The 19,006-nt window shown below is 35.2% G+C and overlaps 1 protein-coding gene across 5 annotated transcripts in view; it reads right to left on the bottom strand.

Moving 5' to 3' along the window:
* CLCN3 (chloride voltage-gated channel 3) overlaps positions 1–19,006 on the bottom strand; it is a 77,812-nt gene continuing 58,806 nt past the window's right edge. For 3 of the 5 annotated variants that reach the window (XM_016148201.2, XM_016148204.2, XM_016148202.2), the window contains 5 exons: positions 16,281–16,467; positions 13,275–13,673; positions 8,130–8,346; positions 4,600–4,675; positions 1–2,880 (listed from right to left, as the gene is read on the bottom strand). In XM_016148201.2, the coding sequence (XP_016003687.1) occupies positions 2,722–2,880; positions 4,600–4,675; positions 8,130–8,346; positions 13,275–13,673; positions 16,281–16,467 (1,038 nt within the window). In that variant the 3' untranslated portion in view covers positions 1–2,721. The remainder of the gene's footprint in view (positions 2,881–4,599; positions 4,676–8,129; positions 8,347–13,274; positions 13,674–16,280; positions 16,468–19,006) is intronic. The other 2 variants (XM_016148203.2, XM_016148205.2) reach the window with 1 other exon arrangement.

Here is a 19,006-nt window from a genome sequence, read left to right on the forward strand (position 1 = left end):
CATTGTCATATAGATTTTAATAGATATTCTGATTAACTCATCACAGTAATCATTTTTACTGTAATGATATGCAGCTTTACTACACTAGTATAAATAAAAACAGATAAATACAGCTCTAGGCAACATCACAGATTAACAAACTAAGCATTCTTCATGAACCAAAACTGAAAACAGTAATTAATAAAAGATGCTGACACCCTTGCCCATTCTCATCATACCTCCTCAAAAAAGGGTACTCAAATAAGGCGCTCCAATTATATTGGTCAATTAATTTGCCAATTAGCCAGGCACATATTTCATGGTCTCCACTATTTCACAGTTTGATTAAAAAGCAGACACACCTCATTGTATCAAGAAAAAGTGGAACAGATAGTAATACCAAAGAAAATCACTGAATGCATAAAAATACGGCACTTGTCCTGTATTTGGGGAGTAAGACACATCAGGGATAGAAATATACCAAGAAAATTAATGGCCACCTTGAATATCCACCCTGAAATGTCAGTCTCTGAAGCAGGATGGGCAATGCAAAGAGGACCTGAAATCAAAACGGAAACATGAAAAATGAAACCCATGAGAACTTTAATGTTATAAAGCTATCTGCAAAGAAATTCATTTCTCTTTGAAGGCTTGTAACTAAAGACCAAGCAATTCAATATTCACTAGCCAATGTTGCGGAATTCACATTCTAAAAGTGCCTTGCACCATGAAAATATACGTAAGACAAGCTGGAGATAAGATATATAGAACCACCATTTAGAAATTTCATTCTGGATGGTTAAACTTTGAAGAGGTCATTAAGAAAACGTGAAGGCAGATAGCAAAACTAAGAATGTTCCAAGAAATTCCTAAATTTTTTTTCAGCTTTCAATTGTCATTCTAATATGGCTGCATGATCTTATAAATCTTCAAGATCTTACAGATCTTATGGGTTTACAGATACATTATCATTAACTGTGAAGTGAAGAATCACTTCCAAAATGTAAAAACAGCTCACTGCCAGTTGTTTCAGAAAATGCCTGTCTGCAAAAATTCATTTTTCTACCAAAAATGCATAATCACAGAATATTGAGGCCAGTCATTCAAGTAAACTGCCTTTGCCAATTAAGACCATGTTTAAGACAGACATTCCTCCCTCCCCACCAAAAATAATCCCAAACATACTCCATTACATTTTCAACTCATCTTGTAAAAATGTGTATTGTGAATAATCAATTATTGAACACTTATGGATGTGACATACCCAAAGACTCAAAGGTTATGTTCAGATTAAAATTTTAACAGCTACCTTTGCCATTTTATTGTTTTCATTTTTTTTTCACAAAAAAGGTTAACTCTTATTTAACTTTTGGTTTTAATCTGCAAAGTGATTTGTAATGTTTCAGCTTTCCAGTTAATGAGTCAAAATGGACAGATCAGAAGACATAATCCAGGAGACGGCAGTGAAAGATCAGAAAAAGGTTTGTGTTCACACTGCATCATAGAGAAATAATAGCGACCTCTTTTAACACCCTTGTTGTTCCCACTGTAAACTTTGTTCACACCTCTGTATTTGTAAGTCTGAATTACTCTATAAAACACATTAAAAAGGTAAAATTATTTAAGTGAGATATTAACTGATCTGTATTTTATAAACTTTAATCCATAAAAATATAAATAAGAATGGTAAATTTTTAAGAAAAGAAATATACATTTAGTGCAAGTTATGAATTACATTTCTTCTTCAGTGTCAGCAGTAAAATATCTTGGGGAAAGAGAAAAAAAATGATCTAACTTCAAGAAAAAAATTCCAGTGTTTAAACATGCAATTAATACCAGATACTGCTAAACAGAATACTTCCTTTTCTTCACTGTCAAAGCATCAGCATTTTGTTTCCTTATGCTGAACAGTACTTGTATATCATAGTAGTTTTAGAAGTACAAAATATGCATAAGACCAGGTAACATTATTCATAAAGTCTGAGAGGAAATAAAAACAAAACAAAAAGATGTTTATCCTTACAAGTCAGGTTTCATTGTAGATTCTGAACCACACAGCATACAAGCTGAGATTTCATTCACACTTCAAGATTTTACCTGTTTGATCAGCCTCTGTTGTGGTGCATTTAGTGATGGTACAAACTACATGGTTAATGGCACAAGAAACACTCCCTTCTTGTAATAAAACCTCAGTAATATCACAGTACATTCTCAATATGAGAAAGACTGCTTCAGAAAGGTTCACCAATTTAAAGAGGATTTGTTACAGAGAGAGAGAGGGAGAGGGAGAAAGAAAAGCTTCTGGAATGTAGAAAGGTAATGCTTAACTATACAATTCATGAATTAAACAGAACAGTTTGATTTAAAAAGGGCAAGACCTTGCAGTCTTATAGATGGCTCAATTCGAAGTAATCCCTCTAGAAACAGGGACTGATAGCGCGTCTTTTCGATGTTGGAGTGACAGGCCACGTGCTCCGGTGTCCTCTCCTTTGAAGCTCAAGCCTGCACTATCACAGCACATCCTCAGCTGAATGCATCCAGTGCAGAACAGGAGTTGATTGGCTGCTCTCAGAGCGGGAAATACCTCACTCATTTCCTTCTCTCTCTGCTTCCCCTCCCCAAACAACTCCTCCATTCCACCAGCATTATTTGCAAACAGTGTTGCAAAAGCCCGGTTTTTATATTTTCTTTTCTTTTCTTTTTTTTTTTTTAGGAGAAAAATAAGTGGACGACTCTCTCGGGTTACAGAGTTGTGCTATGCAACAAATGGACTTCTTCTTCTGCCTCCTCTCTCTCCCCATCTACGGGATTCAGTTGAACATTACTGAGGCGGGGTCTTGGTTTGCCGTCTGGGCCATATGACGGAGGATATCTTTTTTTGTTATAATGCCAAGGAGGCGCCTGAAAGGGATAAACAGAAGACTGATATTAAAATAAAATGGGAAAAAAGTAAATTTATAGCTAAATCCTTTTTGTTGACAGGAATAGAGCAAAGCAAGCAGCCTATTTTGTATTTTCAAAAAGTATTTTATTGGTAAAGATAATGAAATGATCCAGCAATCATCTTTTGATATAAAAATTATTATGGTCACTAATAATAGTACTATGTCCTTTCGCTGACTCTCACTGAAGTAGAGCTATTTTGATCACTGCATGCCAACAAAAAAGTAACAAAAAAAATGGGATACATGAACAAGAAATGATGCTGATCCCGTTTGAGAAAGAAAATTTATTCCCATCACATCAAGAAAGCAGTAAAATGTCTGATAATGAAATCCCTTTGATATTCTACTTATTAAAAATGAAAATTAACTTAAAAAATAATTTAGGGATTACCCAGTTGTATGCAGAAGCTTCATGAAAGCACATACAATTGAGATAAAATGGTCAACACAGAACTTGAATCACAACTTCAGAACCTCAAGAACCATAGGATAACCCAAGTTTCTAGTATACTCATCAATGTTTTCCTCTTTTGATTTTAGCCAAAAAGAGTTAAGATACAGTGCTTTTATGAAAATCTTAGTTGTTAATGCTTACATTAAAAGACATGAAAATTCAAGAAGCGGTCCTAAATGGTTATTATAGGAGAAGCACAAAGCAGAATGAATGAGTAGCTACTTATTATTCTGGTTAGTAGTTTTTTAAAAAAGGATGCATGAAACACTTGTGAAATATTAGCATACAACAGGAATACATAATCAGTTACATACTAAATAAACTGGGACAGGTTTTATATAGATAGGTATGACAATTGCAGGGCAAAATAATTACAGGCAGTAATTGCTGGAGCCAGACAATTTTTAGGTTATAATTCAAAATTTATCCTTAGGCATGAAACCACTAGGACATTAAGCCAGTTAAAACAAATGCATATGACCACTAAAAGCTGTTTACAGCATTCTAGAAGCATCAGACAAAATGGGCACACACATATTCTAGGAACAATTCGCTAATGAAATGGCAGGACACACGTTATTGACTTTGAAAGTATGCAGGGTATAGCATAAAAAGAACTAATGCTACGATCACACATATATATATATACACACACATATATATGTATATACATATATACACACATACATATGTACACATTACACTCTAGTGTGCCTATAAAAAAATCCATTTAACTGTCAGCAATTTGAACATTGCTAAGCTCAGTTAAGATCATTTATGAGCTTAGATTTACCACAAGATTACCACACAGTTAGGAAATATTAAAAAAAATATAGGGTTTGGGGTGACAGGGTAGACATTTTAACCAGTCAGGTGTCTTCTGAGACCAGTATAACTGCTAAGGTAGAGAAAGATTTATTGTGTTTACTTTAAAAATGTCCAATAATATTTACTCTTTCAACTACTAAACTCTTTACAGTTCTTAAATTGCATCTAATGATTTTGATGAGAGAGGTTAACTTTTGTTTACTTCCTATGAAAGAATTTCACACATATTTAAATTTTTCTTACAGACATATTTACAAGATATAAATGTAATTGGCAGCATGTAGGATTTTTTGTTCAGCAGGTATCTGGGAAAGAGAGAACTGAACAGTTCACAAGTTTCATGCTTCCTGACTTCTAAGGTATCTAATGAGGAGATCTGATATATCTAATCACCAAGGGCTCGACGTGCTGCTTTAGTTGCTCGAGATGCTCTAATATGTTCTTCTTTGTGATGATCCCCAAGACAATCCTGAAACACATGTTATGCTAATAACTGTGAGAAATAAAATTAAAAGAGGTTCCAATCATAACAATAAAAATGAGAGAAAAAAATAAAACATGAACCATAAGAATGCTTTTTAATGAACCTCAGAAAAATAAAAATGAGAATGATTTGAAGTCCCAGATCCCATATGCATAAATTCTGACTTTCAAAGTGACAAGCTACTATTTTAAAATACTGGTGAGTTGTTTTCCTTTTTAAATTAAAAATAAAAATTAAAAAAAAAGCTCACAATGAAGATGACTATAAAGCATAAAAAATATTAATACACAACTATAAAATTCAGAAATTTCACTTTCAGTGTTCCTCCTCTCAGGAAAATATTTTCCTAATACCTGAAATGTCACAATGCAGCAGCTGTTATCTGGATCTACCTCAGCAGTGAAAAGGTAGGAGGCTTAGACTTTACTGCCTATGAAGAGACTTAAGAAATCCTTTGGATTTTACTATTATTTAGAATTAAAATTAAAGGTAATGTGCACTAAATTAATTTTAGATACTGTATTAGTAAGCTCTGCCAAATCACAAGATACACAATGAGAAAAAAAAAACAAAACAATTTTTTTAAGGACCAAATGGTAATTTTAGAGATTTATAAAGCAATGTTCATATTTACAAAGTAATAACCCTATAAAGGAGGATATACTTATATTTTCTCTCTCTAGCTAATGAAGAAGAGTGATTTGAGAATAGTAAAGCCAGATTCAGTGCCACTTTATTAATTTCAGGAAGTACAAAGAAACTTAATGTAAAATGTGACTCATTTAGAGTAATATGTTGTTTCCTTATAGGCGAACAAATAATTATGTAATAGTTAACAGAGCATGGCCCAACAGTTTCCCAAACTACGCTCCAAGAAACTAGTCTCAAGAGATTTTCCCTCTTTCCTCCATTAAAAAAAAAAGGTTTCATATTCAAATAAGTTTGGAAAATTATGTTTCCTATTATCCTATCTGAGAATCAAATAATATGAACATTGTATAAATTCTGAGAAGTTCCACAGTAAAGAAACCTCGACTGTATATAATCCGATAATTTCCTAATTTATATGATCACAAAACTCTTTGAGCAATGACTATTAACATTCTGCTAGTTCTACCTTAGAAATTCTGCTAATTACAATTAAAATGTGGGACATCTAATACTAACATCTTTAAATTTTATAGACACACTTTCCCCTTATGTTGTTCTCACTTTCTCCTTGCATCCAAGGTACTAGATTTGTTATATCTCTTTCCCCAGTTATTTCCCACCTCTAAGGACACAGTATAAACTATTAAATATTAGCATTGTCCAGAACTTCATACTCTACACTAAAAACCTGATGATATGATTTCTTTTTTGGGTTTAAATCATTCCTTACACACTTCGAAGAACAAATTCCAAAAGCCACCACACCAAATGATCTGTTCTCTTTCATTATCTATCGATCTATTTTCTTTATAAGACAGAAATAAGCAAACTATAATAAATATGCCCATCACCCCAAGCTTATAAACAGGCTGTATCAGGTAAGATTTTAATTAACTATCTTCCCTCCACACCCCCTTCATTATTTTTTTCACTTTTTTTAAAATAGTTTCCTTTCCAATATCTGTGCTGCCCAAAACCTGGAATCTGATAAGCAAAAATAAATATGTAATTAGTCCACATAGCTTTGTGATCATAATCATAACTAGAAAATGACATTTATATTTGGTAGTACATAAAAGAACAAACTATGCCAGGCAATGAGAATAATGCAAAGAAAGTAAAAGTTTATAACACCTCTGCTTAGCTTCCAACTGAGCCATTTATAATTTAAAAAGCCCAAGAACAAGTAAAGCTTCACAAAGAGTTGCTCCATTTAACATGTGTTTATTAAGTTTTTAAACAGTGAAGTTTGGTACCATTTTTTAAAAAAATTAAACGTTAAACTAAAAAAAAAAAGTTCTTTTACTACATATATTTTTTCTCCCATCAGTATCTGTAATACTAAATAATTCCAAACTCCCTGCCCTTAAGCAAGAGCTTTAACCCTTTAATGATTTGTTTCATATTACTTAGTTATTTTACCTGGTTAGCACAGCAAAAACATTAACTCTGATGGATCTAATACTCAAGCTTTATATTTCTATTTATAACCCAATACAGTCTAATATTGTCTAAGAAAACGGCAGTAATTTAAGAAATCACAAAGATATATTCTCTCAATTACAGAGTAAAACGGTAGCGAGCTATTGGGTTTTAAACTTAGAAACACATTTGATTCCCTGATATCTGACTTACTAACCTAGAAGACAAATTATTAAACTTCTTTGAGCTCAATTACTATAACAATCAAGTCTGGATACTGCCACCTACTCTGTGGAGGGGCTGCAAAGTTAAACAAGAAACATGAAGAAAGTGTTCAATAAAGAAATTGGCTTCCTTTCTCTTCTTTCCTCCTTTCTTCTCTAGATAGGAGCCATGTATTTTGTACAAATTATCGTGTTAGAAAACCTGCTATGATTCTCTAAGTTTGTCTCTTGGTGTTTCAACCAGCTTCACGCTGTGCATGCAGTTTAAGCATAATTCAAAAACTCTCTTTGTTTCTCATTTCTAGCCTTTCTGTTACAAGCTTTTAGGTGAAACAATGTTCTTAATTATGTCAACTAGGAAGAGCAGTAGAATTGGGGGAGAGGCGACTAGAGAGAACGGGTGGGGAAACAGATCCCGGGACCAGAATGGAGGGCGCAGCGGCGACGAAGGGGCACGTGTGCCACGGCGTGGGTGCGTGACGTCCCCACCTTCGTCATCCAAACAAAACTTTCCTCCACTCCTTTTTGGAGAAACACTGGCAGTTTATGTGTAAAGGGCAGAAAAATAAATTCATCAATTCATCTATTTTAAATACATGAGTATTTATTTGTCATTAGCAGTTCATGTAAAAGAGTTATGAATGCAGAAGGTAGAAAAGTGAAAACACAGCAGTGGCCAAAGGAGGTTTTCAGCTGTCACAAATTTCATTTACTCTTATGTTAATGCCTTCATTACATGATAAAATGAATAATGGCTGAAATAGAAAATAGCAAAATATGTATAAAGTTATTAATGTACTAGATATATATCCTAAAAATGAAATACTTACAAATAGGAACAGGTCTTTGCAGTGCTCCCCCAGGGGAGGCCCGCGTGTGGGAGACGTTCAGCATCTCTTTGCCAATTTTGAACTGTTGCTGACAAATGTTGCCTTATATTTGGCAAAGACTGGGCAGCTAACATTTTTCTTATTCTTTGTGCGTGTGTATCTGAGTGACTGATCCTATATTCGTAACCATACTAAAAGACAGGCTTTCCCTCTTGGGAGTTGATTATACTCTTCTCTAATAACTGCATATGAATTCCACTAAAAAGGATAAGAAACTCTGATAAGTGAATTGATTTTTTTGACCAAACTTACCCATTGTGAGTTACAAGGCACTGCCTCAGACCCAGCTTTCGGAAAATATCGACCACGATCTCCATTGGGGTGTGATCTGTCACTGTGAAAGGGCTCATGTCAAGGATACTGCGAAGCTTCAAGGGCCGAGGACTTTCTGCTGGAAGAGACGGGGTGTGCTGTGCAAAACACACACGAGAACTGCCCACGATACCTTCTTGTTTTTTTCTGGCACTTTCTGAAAAGAGACAGAGAAGGCCAAAAATGAAAAAAATTGATAGGTTTGTTTTAGGTGTTTTAAGGGCAACCTTCTTATTCAGAGATTAAAAAAATAAATAAATGTATCCCCTGACTTGCAGTCCTTTCATATTTTCCTATCTTCTTAATCAAGAAAGGAATCGAATGAAAGTCATTTAGCAACTTCTTATATTTTACAGAAATAGAATCCACCAGTGCCAAATCATCTTCATGCAAATACGTAATTTTTGGTACACTTATATCATGGTACACTTTTCTCTACTGGGCCTTAAGTTGTTTTCTAACTTTGAGGGATAAGGAAGCACGTTTGGATACGGGATCTTGAAACCTGCACACCTCACAGGAATCCATCAAGCATAACACCTGCCTGTCCTGCCACTTATCTTGCGTTAGAGGCGGGACGAAAGAGAGCTTCATCCTTGCTTTGACTATGTTCTGTACTCTACCGCTATGAATTAGCTAGTTCTTCCTCTTTTCTAATGTTAAAGTTTAATTTTCTAGGTAAGTCATGAGCATTAACAGGTGGGTTGAAACTATAATTATGTACATAATGGGCACAGACTGACTTTTTAGGCTCCATTTCTAAAGGCTAAGTGTGTTCTGCCTCAAATTCTTCTGTCCTGCCTACTTCCGCCTTTGAAAGTGCTAGATAAGAAGTGGCAAAGATGCAGAAAACTGCAAAGGAAGAATAAAGACCATGGAAACAAGAAGGAAAATCATTAAATGGAGAAAATACAAAAATAAAATAAAATAGTCAGCTTGATATTTCTATTTTGAGTTAGTAAGTATTCAAAACTATGTGTACAAATATGGAATTTGTTATATTGAACATATTCTGAACAAGAATGAATTTGGCTATAAAAACAGTTAAGTCAAAAGAATAAGCATCAGCCTTAAACTGAGAAACAGATAAACATACAGCTCATAAACAAACACTGCAGTGCTTTTTACTTCTGACCACCAAAGCCTTATTTAACTGTGTTGTAACACATCCAAGTAGGAAGGCATGAAGTAAAGTTCTAATGGTTAAAACTTACTAAACCACCTTAAATGCATGATAAAAACATGGAAAACATTAGCAACTGACAAACGACTTTTGAAAAATGCTTGCTAAGTTGCTTTTAGCCCACAGAAGACACTGGCTGATGATCTGTGAATGGTGGAATATAAATACTGTTAGCCTGTAGGACAGACGTTCTGAGTTAAAACTAACTCCAATTATCAGTCTTAAACACCTTAAAATAACACGTTATATCATCAAGGAAAATATGCTGAGACTCTTTAAGCATTTAATGGCAAAACAATTTTAGAAAATGTTAGGAAAAAAGCTAATTAACCTGATTTCTTTATTTATATTAGAACATTCCTTTGATATACAAGGCACAAAGCTTGTGAACACCTGGCCTGACTTAAATTTGTCATTTTAAGACTAACAATTTTAAATGAATACAATAATTATTTTAACAAGCATCATTTATTGAACACTTACTAAGTGTAAGGACATCTTGCACTTAGTTTTTTTTTTTGAAAAAACAATTTTTTGAATGTCATTCATTCAAAGGCCTTTGAAGTGGGAAACAACATCCTAATTTTCACTTTCTGATATGATTCACTTTTTTAAAGTATGCATGCAGACACAGAGTTACACTTCCAGAGAATGGGAACAGTTCTTTTCTAACATAAAATTTCCTAAAGTAAAAATAAATTTTACCTCTAATCTTTAATATAATATTATAGGTTTTTTTTCCTCCTAAATTTGTTTTATCTTTCCTATTTGTTAATACACTCTCAAGGGCTTAACTTCTCAAAACTCATCAAAAAAGAAAGACCCAAAGGCTGTCCCCTTCATTTTTGACTGTGTGAAACCTGGTAGTGGCAAATTCCAAAAACATTCCACAGGGGTCTAGAACACTTGTATTAATTTTAGAAAGCAAAAACATCTCTAAATTAATAAAATGGTATTTCAATTAAGTGAGCAGGTATAAAGTTTAACTACTACTAACAAATAAACAAAAGGCTAGTCCACTTATGGTCATATTACTAAGTAATTTAAACTCTATTTCAAGGTCTAAAGTTGATAATAATGTTATAGGAGGGGGAACTTTAAACAAATTAACTCTCTTAGTTATTCTGAATGGAAGATCTTGAAGGGATAGGAGAAAAGTACGGTTAGGGAACAAAAGCAAAAAAACAAACAAACAAACAAACAAACAAAAACCTGTCACTGTGACATGTACTTTTCAATATGTCAAAGACATTAATGTTGTTATACACTGAGTCACCCTGTAAAATTTAACAGCTCTTATTACATAACTAGAAATGAATGAGTATACTTTTATACTTCAAGGTGGAAAATAGGAAAGATGATTCAATTTTAGTATATGTGCTGCAGAAGCAAGCATAGGAAAGATGATTCAATTCACACTATAATATAATATGAAATATGCTTCATTTTAAACAAATCTATAAAAAAATTCAGCCTCAGTTTTATATCCTGACACAAAAATGCAGGAGAAAATGTCTCTCCATTTTGACTAAACTTTAACATAGTAAACTGTCATTCATTGCTCGTGGATATATATGGTTTAACCACTACTCAGTGCAATTTGAAAATATCTTATAAAATTACAAATGTGCCTACTCTCCGATCTAACAATTCCACTTCTAATAATTTTCGTACATTTTCACATAGACTAAACATATATAAGGCAGCAATTTTTATAATAGCAAAAGATTGGAAATATATTAAATGTCCATCAATGGGGAAGTGATTTTTAAAAAAAATCATGATGTATCCCCATGGTACATCTACTCAACAGAATACTATATAGCTGTAAAAAATATATAATGAAGAAACTCCACAGGCTGATTTGGGAAGATATCTAGGAAGACATTGTTCAGTGCAAAAACAAAACCAAGGTATGGAACATTTAATGGAGAGCATCATACACTTTGTTTAGAAAGAGGAAAACACACAAGCACACACATATAAGTAAGCGCAGCCTATAAAATACGTAAGAAACCATGGAGATGGCTATCTACAGAGAGTTGAAGAGGTCATGGGTGATATTTTCATTATATATTTTTACTTGAATTTGAACTATGTGAACGTACACCCACACAAAAACCTCTTTTAAAACTAAACCTCTTTTAAAAATGAAATAACATTAAAATGAAGAGTTTATTAATAAATTTGGGGAAAAACATTCTTTTAAAATGTTGTTTACCCATCCCTGGATATGGTATCTAGCTCGCCACTTACGAAAGCATTCTTTTTTGTCCTTTAATTAAGTCGTTTACATATTATACACATATTGGAAAACTAATGCACAGGTATATTTTTTCCCCATTCAAAAACTTAAACTTTACGAAAATAAGTAACTATTTAAGATGTGTTCGAAAGTCATGAGACCAAGATTTCTGATGATATCACCTGACATCTCACATATCTAAAGTATCACTGTTCCCTTAAAATGACAATATCTGTTGACCCAATACTCTATTTCTCAAGGGAGTAATAAATAATGTATCCACAGAGTCAGTGAGAGTGTGAATAATTACTAACTTTACCATTTCCTTAATCTTTTTAAAACCTGGCCTTCTTCCTTTAAACGCTGATGTCAGCTCCAAAATTTTAATCTTTTTCTTTACCTGGCTATAATTAAAACCTAAATAACGGTAATCTAAACAATAAAAGTCTTCTCTGACTGTAGGTTTGGCCATGGTAATGGCTTAGAAGCCGAAACACTTGACGAGAGCCAAATCTGACCACACGCTTTGCCCACTCTGGCAACTACTGTTCTCTCACCTGACTCAAAACATGGAATGATAGGATTGTTAGTCTTAGCCAACTAAATAGGATATTTCCTTTTCTTCTTTTTGCTTTAATATTAAGCTTTTGTAAATTAAGAGTTTCTAGTCTGATTTGGTAAATACTTTCCTCATCTACACAGTCTAGTCTTCCCTCTTTGAATAGCACACGAATTGAAATATTTTACAATTTTTTTTTTTTTTGCAATGGCTGCGGAGGTAAGTTGGAAAGGACACGACAGGCTCACAGGAGTGACTTTCAGAGACAGGCCAAAGGCTTGACATTTTCAGCTCAAAGAAATGGCTTGAAGAAAACATTCTCTACCACCATCAGGGGCTTGGAAGAGCAGTCATATTGTATAGAAAAGGACTAGAAGCTCTATTGGCCTCCTCGTATTGAAGGGCTATGAGGTGAGGGGAAACATTAATTTTGGAGGAACACAACTGCTCTTCTCAGAAAAAGTTTATCTCCAAGAAATATCACATCATGGTTAATGCCTTTTAATGGAATTTTTAGAAATGTCAGCACAAAATACAACAGGACTTACATACTTTTTCAACCTGGGATTTGACCAAAAATAAAATCTCAATGATTTTTTTTTACTTTAAGCTACGAATTACAAGTTAATATTGTAAAACTAAATCCCAAAACTAAAAAGGGAACACCGTTTGAATCTGATATGAAGGACCAATAAAGATTGAATTTTCAATAACTTGCATTCAAATAAGCCAATTAGCTGGATGCCCTCGCACTTGCAAAGGCCTTATATTACATGCTGTTAGGAATAATATCAACTTAACAAGGCTTATCTGAATGGGAAAAGAAGACTCTGACTCCAGTCTCCTATAACAATGCCAAAGCTAAGATAAAACTATAATTAGCAGGAAAACAATCCATGGAAGCATAAACTCCTTTCCTAAAGAACGTAAGACTTTAAGGGACATAAAATACACTGTGTCCCCCTCAACACAACCTACTAAATTTTATTCCTTTCCTTTTTTCCAGCAATCTATGTTATATCTATACTTATCTACCTAGATATATACTGATAGATATAGATAGGTGCGTGTGTATTATTTTTTTTTTAAAAAAGGTACCTATTGCAATTGTCAGGTCTCTTCTGAGGGCAAATCCCACCAATCTCTGAGATTCTTTTGACATTATGACAGGAAAGCCATTGTAGCTGGTTTCATTAATCATGTTTTCTATATCATCCACTGTCATATTGTCCTGTGTCAGGACAGCTAAGGGAGGATCGTTCCTTCGAGGTCTCATGACGTCGGCAGCCAGGGTGGTATGAGTGAATTCCTCCTTTGCATCCAAGAAAGGGTATCCATTTAACCGAATGTGCGCTTCATAAATGCCTTCCCTACCAAAGGCATCTCCGACCCATTTACTGGTCATTACTGCAGCCATAAGTGGAACGATATATTCCAAACCTCCGGTAAGCTCAAAAACAATAACCACCAGGGACACAGTCATCCTTGTCACACCACCTGAAAAAAATAAGCATCATTGGTCAGGAAAGACTGGATCCTCATCAAAATATGCTAGTAAAACATTTTGTACTAGGCGGTTGAAAACAATTTGTAAAGAGAACTTAGCAAATTATCACTATTTTAATAAGATCTAAGAGAAACACCAATCTTTTTTATAACACAGAAGACTTTTTTGCTTCATAGAAAAAAAGCACAACTGTCCAGCTAAAATAAGTTTGCCATTTCTGATTTATTGCTATGGTAAAGACATAATTTCACCCTTATAAAAGCTTATCATTAATTCTTAAAGAATTTGATGAAGCACATCACAGTTATCTTGTTTACTATCAGTTCACAAATTAAATTCACATGTGGGTAGAATATTAATTTAACACACTTCTCTAATTTTTTTCAAAACGAGTAAAATAATTTGACGCCTTGTGATCTGTGAGCAGTGTAATATTCACCCCGCTTAGAAAACTCATCTACTCGTTTACCCAAATTATCATTCTGAACTATCATCTGTGTGGATGCCTCCCGCACAGCTCTCCAGCTACCGCTGCATTTGCCCCAGGTCTCCGACTACGCATGCCTTGTCTTATTGTGCTCGTCTCATTTTCCTGTAAAAAGACTTCAGACAACCACTGTCCCAGAACACACCACAACTTAAAACCAAACTCCACCTCTTCCCCCAGAGGGCTCCTCATTCCAACTTCCCTGACTCCAACACTGGGTACCACATTCTTCCTGACAACCTAGTAGTCATCATTTTTGGTTCAACCCTTCACTTCATCTTAACATCTAGACTCTCACCCAGTCCTATTTGATTTGCTCTGTAAAATATCTATCTATGGATCCCTTTCTCAGTATTCACACTATTACCAACCTAGCTCAGACTCTCGAGACTTTGGTTCTTAATTTTAATGCTATTTTATCTTACCTCTTTGACTTTAGACCCCATTACGTTCAAGCCACTATCTAAGCACTGATCCCAGGTTTCTCTTTCCTAAGTGATACTTTCATCATGTTGCTCCTTAGCTCAAGAACTTACCAGGGCTCACCATTTCATACCACATTAAGCTTAAACCCCTCCTTCTTGTTTTTTAACCTAAAAATAAAGGTGAGAAAGAGCCTACTACATATTATGTATCTACTCTATGCCAGAAATATCCTAGTCCGTTTACAAAGGCTTTTTTAAAAAGTTTTTTTTTAACTAAGCATTTTTTATTTTACCAGGCATTATGCTAACAGCTTTATATAGCTTTACATTTTATCTCATATTGTCAGATTAGTTATTACTTCCATTTTAAAGATTTAAAAAAAAAAGTAAGTAAAGGAACTTTCCCAAAGTCATCAAGCTAAAAATGCCAAAGCCATGACTCTCTTACAAATCTGACCAATTCCAAATACACATTTATCCTGACATAAATCACTCCCTTCTTACCATCTAGCTCTTTATCACCAATCCAACTTTGCTTCCCAAAAGTATTCAAAACGCACTCTCTACTTTAACATTGTCCGTTTCTTCAGAGTCCCATGAATGTTAAATCTATTCTTATCCTAAACTACTCTGTTTTCACATTATATTCTTCAACAAAGCCCTCTCTTTTAAATTCTATTAATCTTTTAAAATAGAATTCATGTTCTACCCTACTGGAACTACTTCAGCTTTTTCCCTCTAGATTCTTGCAATTTTCACAGACTCTCTTAGTATTGTATATAATCATTATCTGTTGCTCACTACTGTCCTCTCGGTGTTGGTCTTGTCTCCCCAACTCGATTATAGTTGAGGTTGGTCCATGTTTTATACTTCTGCCTGTATCACTCATTGCATCTAGCAGAGTGCTAAACAAAAAGTGAATACTTAAAAAATACTTCCCGCTTTAGTGAAAATGATTCTGCCCTTCACTTTCGTTTGCTAGTACCCTTGTGAAGATAGTAATTACTTTACACAATTTTGATGCACTGAACAAAAATATGTCAAAATACCAACTATTATTAAATATTATAACCAAAGTTTAGGTGACATTTTAAATAACATTTTAAATGCCTTTTTATGCCTAAAAGGACAATAAATAGACTCTTAAGTATTCAATGCAGATATTTTGCTTTTCATTAAAACAGTAGTTACCATTCTCATTTTGCTATAAATGCCTCTGAGATGGAGGAAGGCTGGTAAAGAAATCTTTTACTGAGGCTGGAAACAAATCACTGCAGAGCCCAAAGTAAAGCTATTCTGCAGCTTTGCTAGAATGTTAATCCTAGGAAGCAGGCTACAGTTGGAATAGGTAAGTCAAGATCCCTGACAATGAAAAAATCAAACATCTCCTTGGACAGGATTCAAATTAAGCCTATGAGATGTTTTCTGTCATAAAGCATTACATGACATCAAAAAGATACTATTATTAAATTTTTGCATTAACAAATGTTCAGAGACAGGTAAAATGAGAACTAGTACTGTGTAATACCATATAATAGTAGTACTGTCTTATTTCTGTTAAAACATTCTCTTCCTCTGTCTTGTACCTTCCTCCTCTTCGCCTCACCCTAACAATAAGCATGAACGCTTCCTCACTCACTCTTTTCTCTCTCAGATGCACAAGCATCCAGACACAGTGACATTACCTAAGCATGCAGCAGCACCAACCATTGCGTAAAGGCCAGGGGTAATGCAATCGGCCCCAACCTCACACCACTCCTTAAAGATAAACCAGTCGTGGTGGTAATATGCAAGCTGCTCCACTGCAATCCCCACGATCCTCCCTGCGATCGCTCCGATGGCCATGCTGGGGATGAACAAGCCTGATGGAACCTGGAACAAAACCAGAATGTTTAATGAGGCAGGAGCTTAAAATGGAACTCTTTCTAACACTTTTGAGTCTTTTTACATATCAAAATCTAAGTACATTAAAACTTGAACAAAATCATGTCATAATAATATTTTAACAATTCCATGACCTCAGTTACAAAGTAACAAACCACATTCTCTAAGCCAAAGAGAAAATAAATAGGGTTTTTTATCCTTTAACTCAGGGGTTCCTAATGATAGTCCCTAACAAAATTTTCATTAGTCCATGGGGAACTGTGGAAGAAAAAATTAAAAAGGACAGTATGAAGCATTTTTCATAACTCTAAATCAATTCAATTCGGAGTGATTTAGTTAGGAAAAATGTCCTTTACTCCAAGTTTATGTCCTTCCTACATATTTGTTGTTTATCAAATGATAGACATAGTAGATGGTATTCTTCTAAAGTGGTATAATGTAAAGCGGGTGATCTTATCAGGTCCCCCAATAATTTATTAGTGATTATGTGTGTGTGTGTGTGTGTGTGTAAGCATCTTATACAAGATCATTTAAAGACTATTAAAAGTCTAACAACAGCTCTAAACCATTATGAATACAAAACAAGTCCAGCACAAAGTGATGGCATGTTGAAGTTGTATCAGGATCATTAAATGCATATCCAAACAGAAGTAATCAAAACATGTTACACTTCCTGCCAACCAGGATCCCTCAGCCGAAGCAGAGGGTAATGGGGGACTTAACAAAGGCCTGCCACTTGCCTCTGGCTTCCTATACTAAACATGGAGGATGACCGGAAAAAAGACCGTTTTTTAAACCACCACCCAATTTTGTTGAAATTAAGTAGTTATTCCATATAATGTGCATCTGTGAGAGCGCATTATCACTAGAGAACATTAACTATTATATGAACTATAGATGCAATAATTTAAAGAACAAGGATTAGCTGACGTCTGACTCCCTAGATGCATCACTGACAGATTCATATACTAGAATTATATTTATTGGCAAACACTAATTAACAAATGTTATTCTCACTTCTGTAAATTCAAAAGAAGCAATAAGGCCTTAAATCCTTGATGGAAACAGGCGTGGTGTTAATGGGCTTTTTCAAGTGTCTTTTCAAGCTAACATCCTATAGGGATATGGTAACGCAGAAGAATGGCTCTCCAAAGATATAGCTTGTTATATTATATGGCAAGGAGGAATTCAGGTTATAGACAAAATTAAGGTTGCTAACCAGTTGACCTTCAAACAGATTATCATCCTAGACTGCCTGGCTGGGCTCAGAGTAATAATAAAGGTGTTTAAATGTGGAAGAATGATTTAGAAGAGTTAGTGTTAGAATGATGAGATAAAAGATGTGACCGGTCATTGCTGGTTTTGAAGATGAAAGAAGGGGGCCATGAGCCAAGGCATGTGGCTGGCCTCTAGAAGGCTGAAAAAGGCAAAAGAAGGAAGGGGAGGGGAGGGGAGGGGAGGGGAGGGGAGGGGAGGGGAGGGAGGGGAGGGGAGGGGAGGGGAGGGGAGGGGAGGGGAGGGGAGGGGAGGGGAGGGGAGGGGAGGGGAGGGGAGGGGAGGGGAGGGGAGGGGAGGGGAGGGGAGGGGAGGGGAGGGGAGGGGAGAGGAGAGGAGAGGAGAGGAGAGGAGAGGAGAGGAGAGGAGAGGAGAGGAGAGGAGAGGAGAGGAGAGAGAGAAGAGAAGAGAAGAGAAGAGAAGAGAAGAGAAGAGAAGAGAAGAGAAGAGAAGAGAAGAGAAGAGAAGAGAAAAGAGAAGAGAAGAAGGAAAGGAAGGAAAGGAAGGAAGGAAAGAAAAAAGTAGACTTCCCCTAGGACCTCCATAAATCCCTGTGAACACCCTGATATCAGCCCAGGGAGAGCCATTTTGGGCTTCTGGTCTCCAGAAATATATTTGTGTGATTTTAAGCCACTAGGTTTGTGGTAATTTATTATAGCAGGAATAGGAAACTAACATAAATGGTTTTGAAGCATAATCATGGATTCTCTGACATTCCTCCCACGAAGAGGTAGAGTGTATGTTCCCATCCCCCGAACCTGGGTGGCCTTTGTGGCTGCCTAGACAATAGAATGCAACAGAAGGCACGCTACATGGCTTCTTTGGCTAGGTTATAAATGGTCCTCTTGGGACACTTACTTTAGCAATCCTGAGCTACCATGCTAGAAATCTAACTACTCTGAGGCCGCCATGCTGGAAAAACCATAGACAGAGAGATGTTCTAGGAGCCCAGATGTTCTAGTTCTGGTTGCTGTAATTCTTCTCAGCCCAACTGTACGTGACAACAAACAAAACATGCCCAGCTAAGTATTTCCTATCTCACTGACCAATATCAAGAGCAAAATAAGTAGTTATCTGAAGCTGTTGTTTGGGGTAATTTGTTACAAAGCAACAGATACCACGTTCAACAACATAATCTAAGGAATTTTTTTTTCACTACTTAAAATTAAACCCAACAGATGAGAATTTTCCAGCCTACATTTGTAAAACCACCTTTAGATAAAAATTTCATTTCTCATTCTACATATGTTTT

The sequence above is a fragment of the Rousettus aegyptiacus genome, unplaced genomic scaffold (assembly GCF_014176215.1).
Source record: "Rousettus aegyptiacus isolate mRouAeg1 unplaced genomic scaffold, mRouAeg1.p scaffold_m13_p_16, whole genome shotgun sequence".
Lineage (NCBI taxonomy): Eukaryota > Metazoa > Chordata > Mammalia > Chiroptera > Pteropodidae > Rousettus > Rousettus aegyptiacus.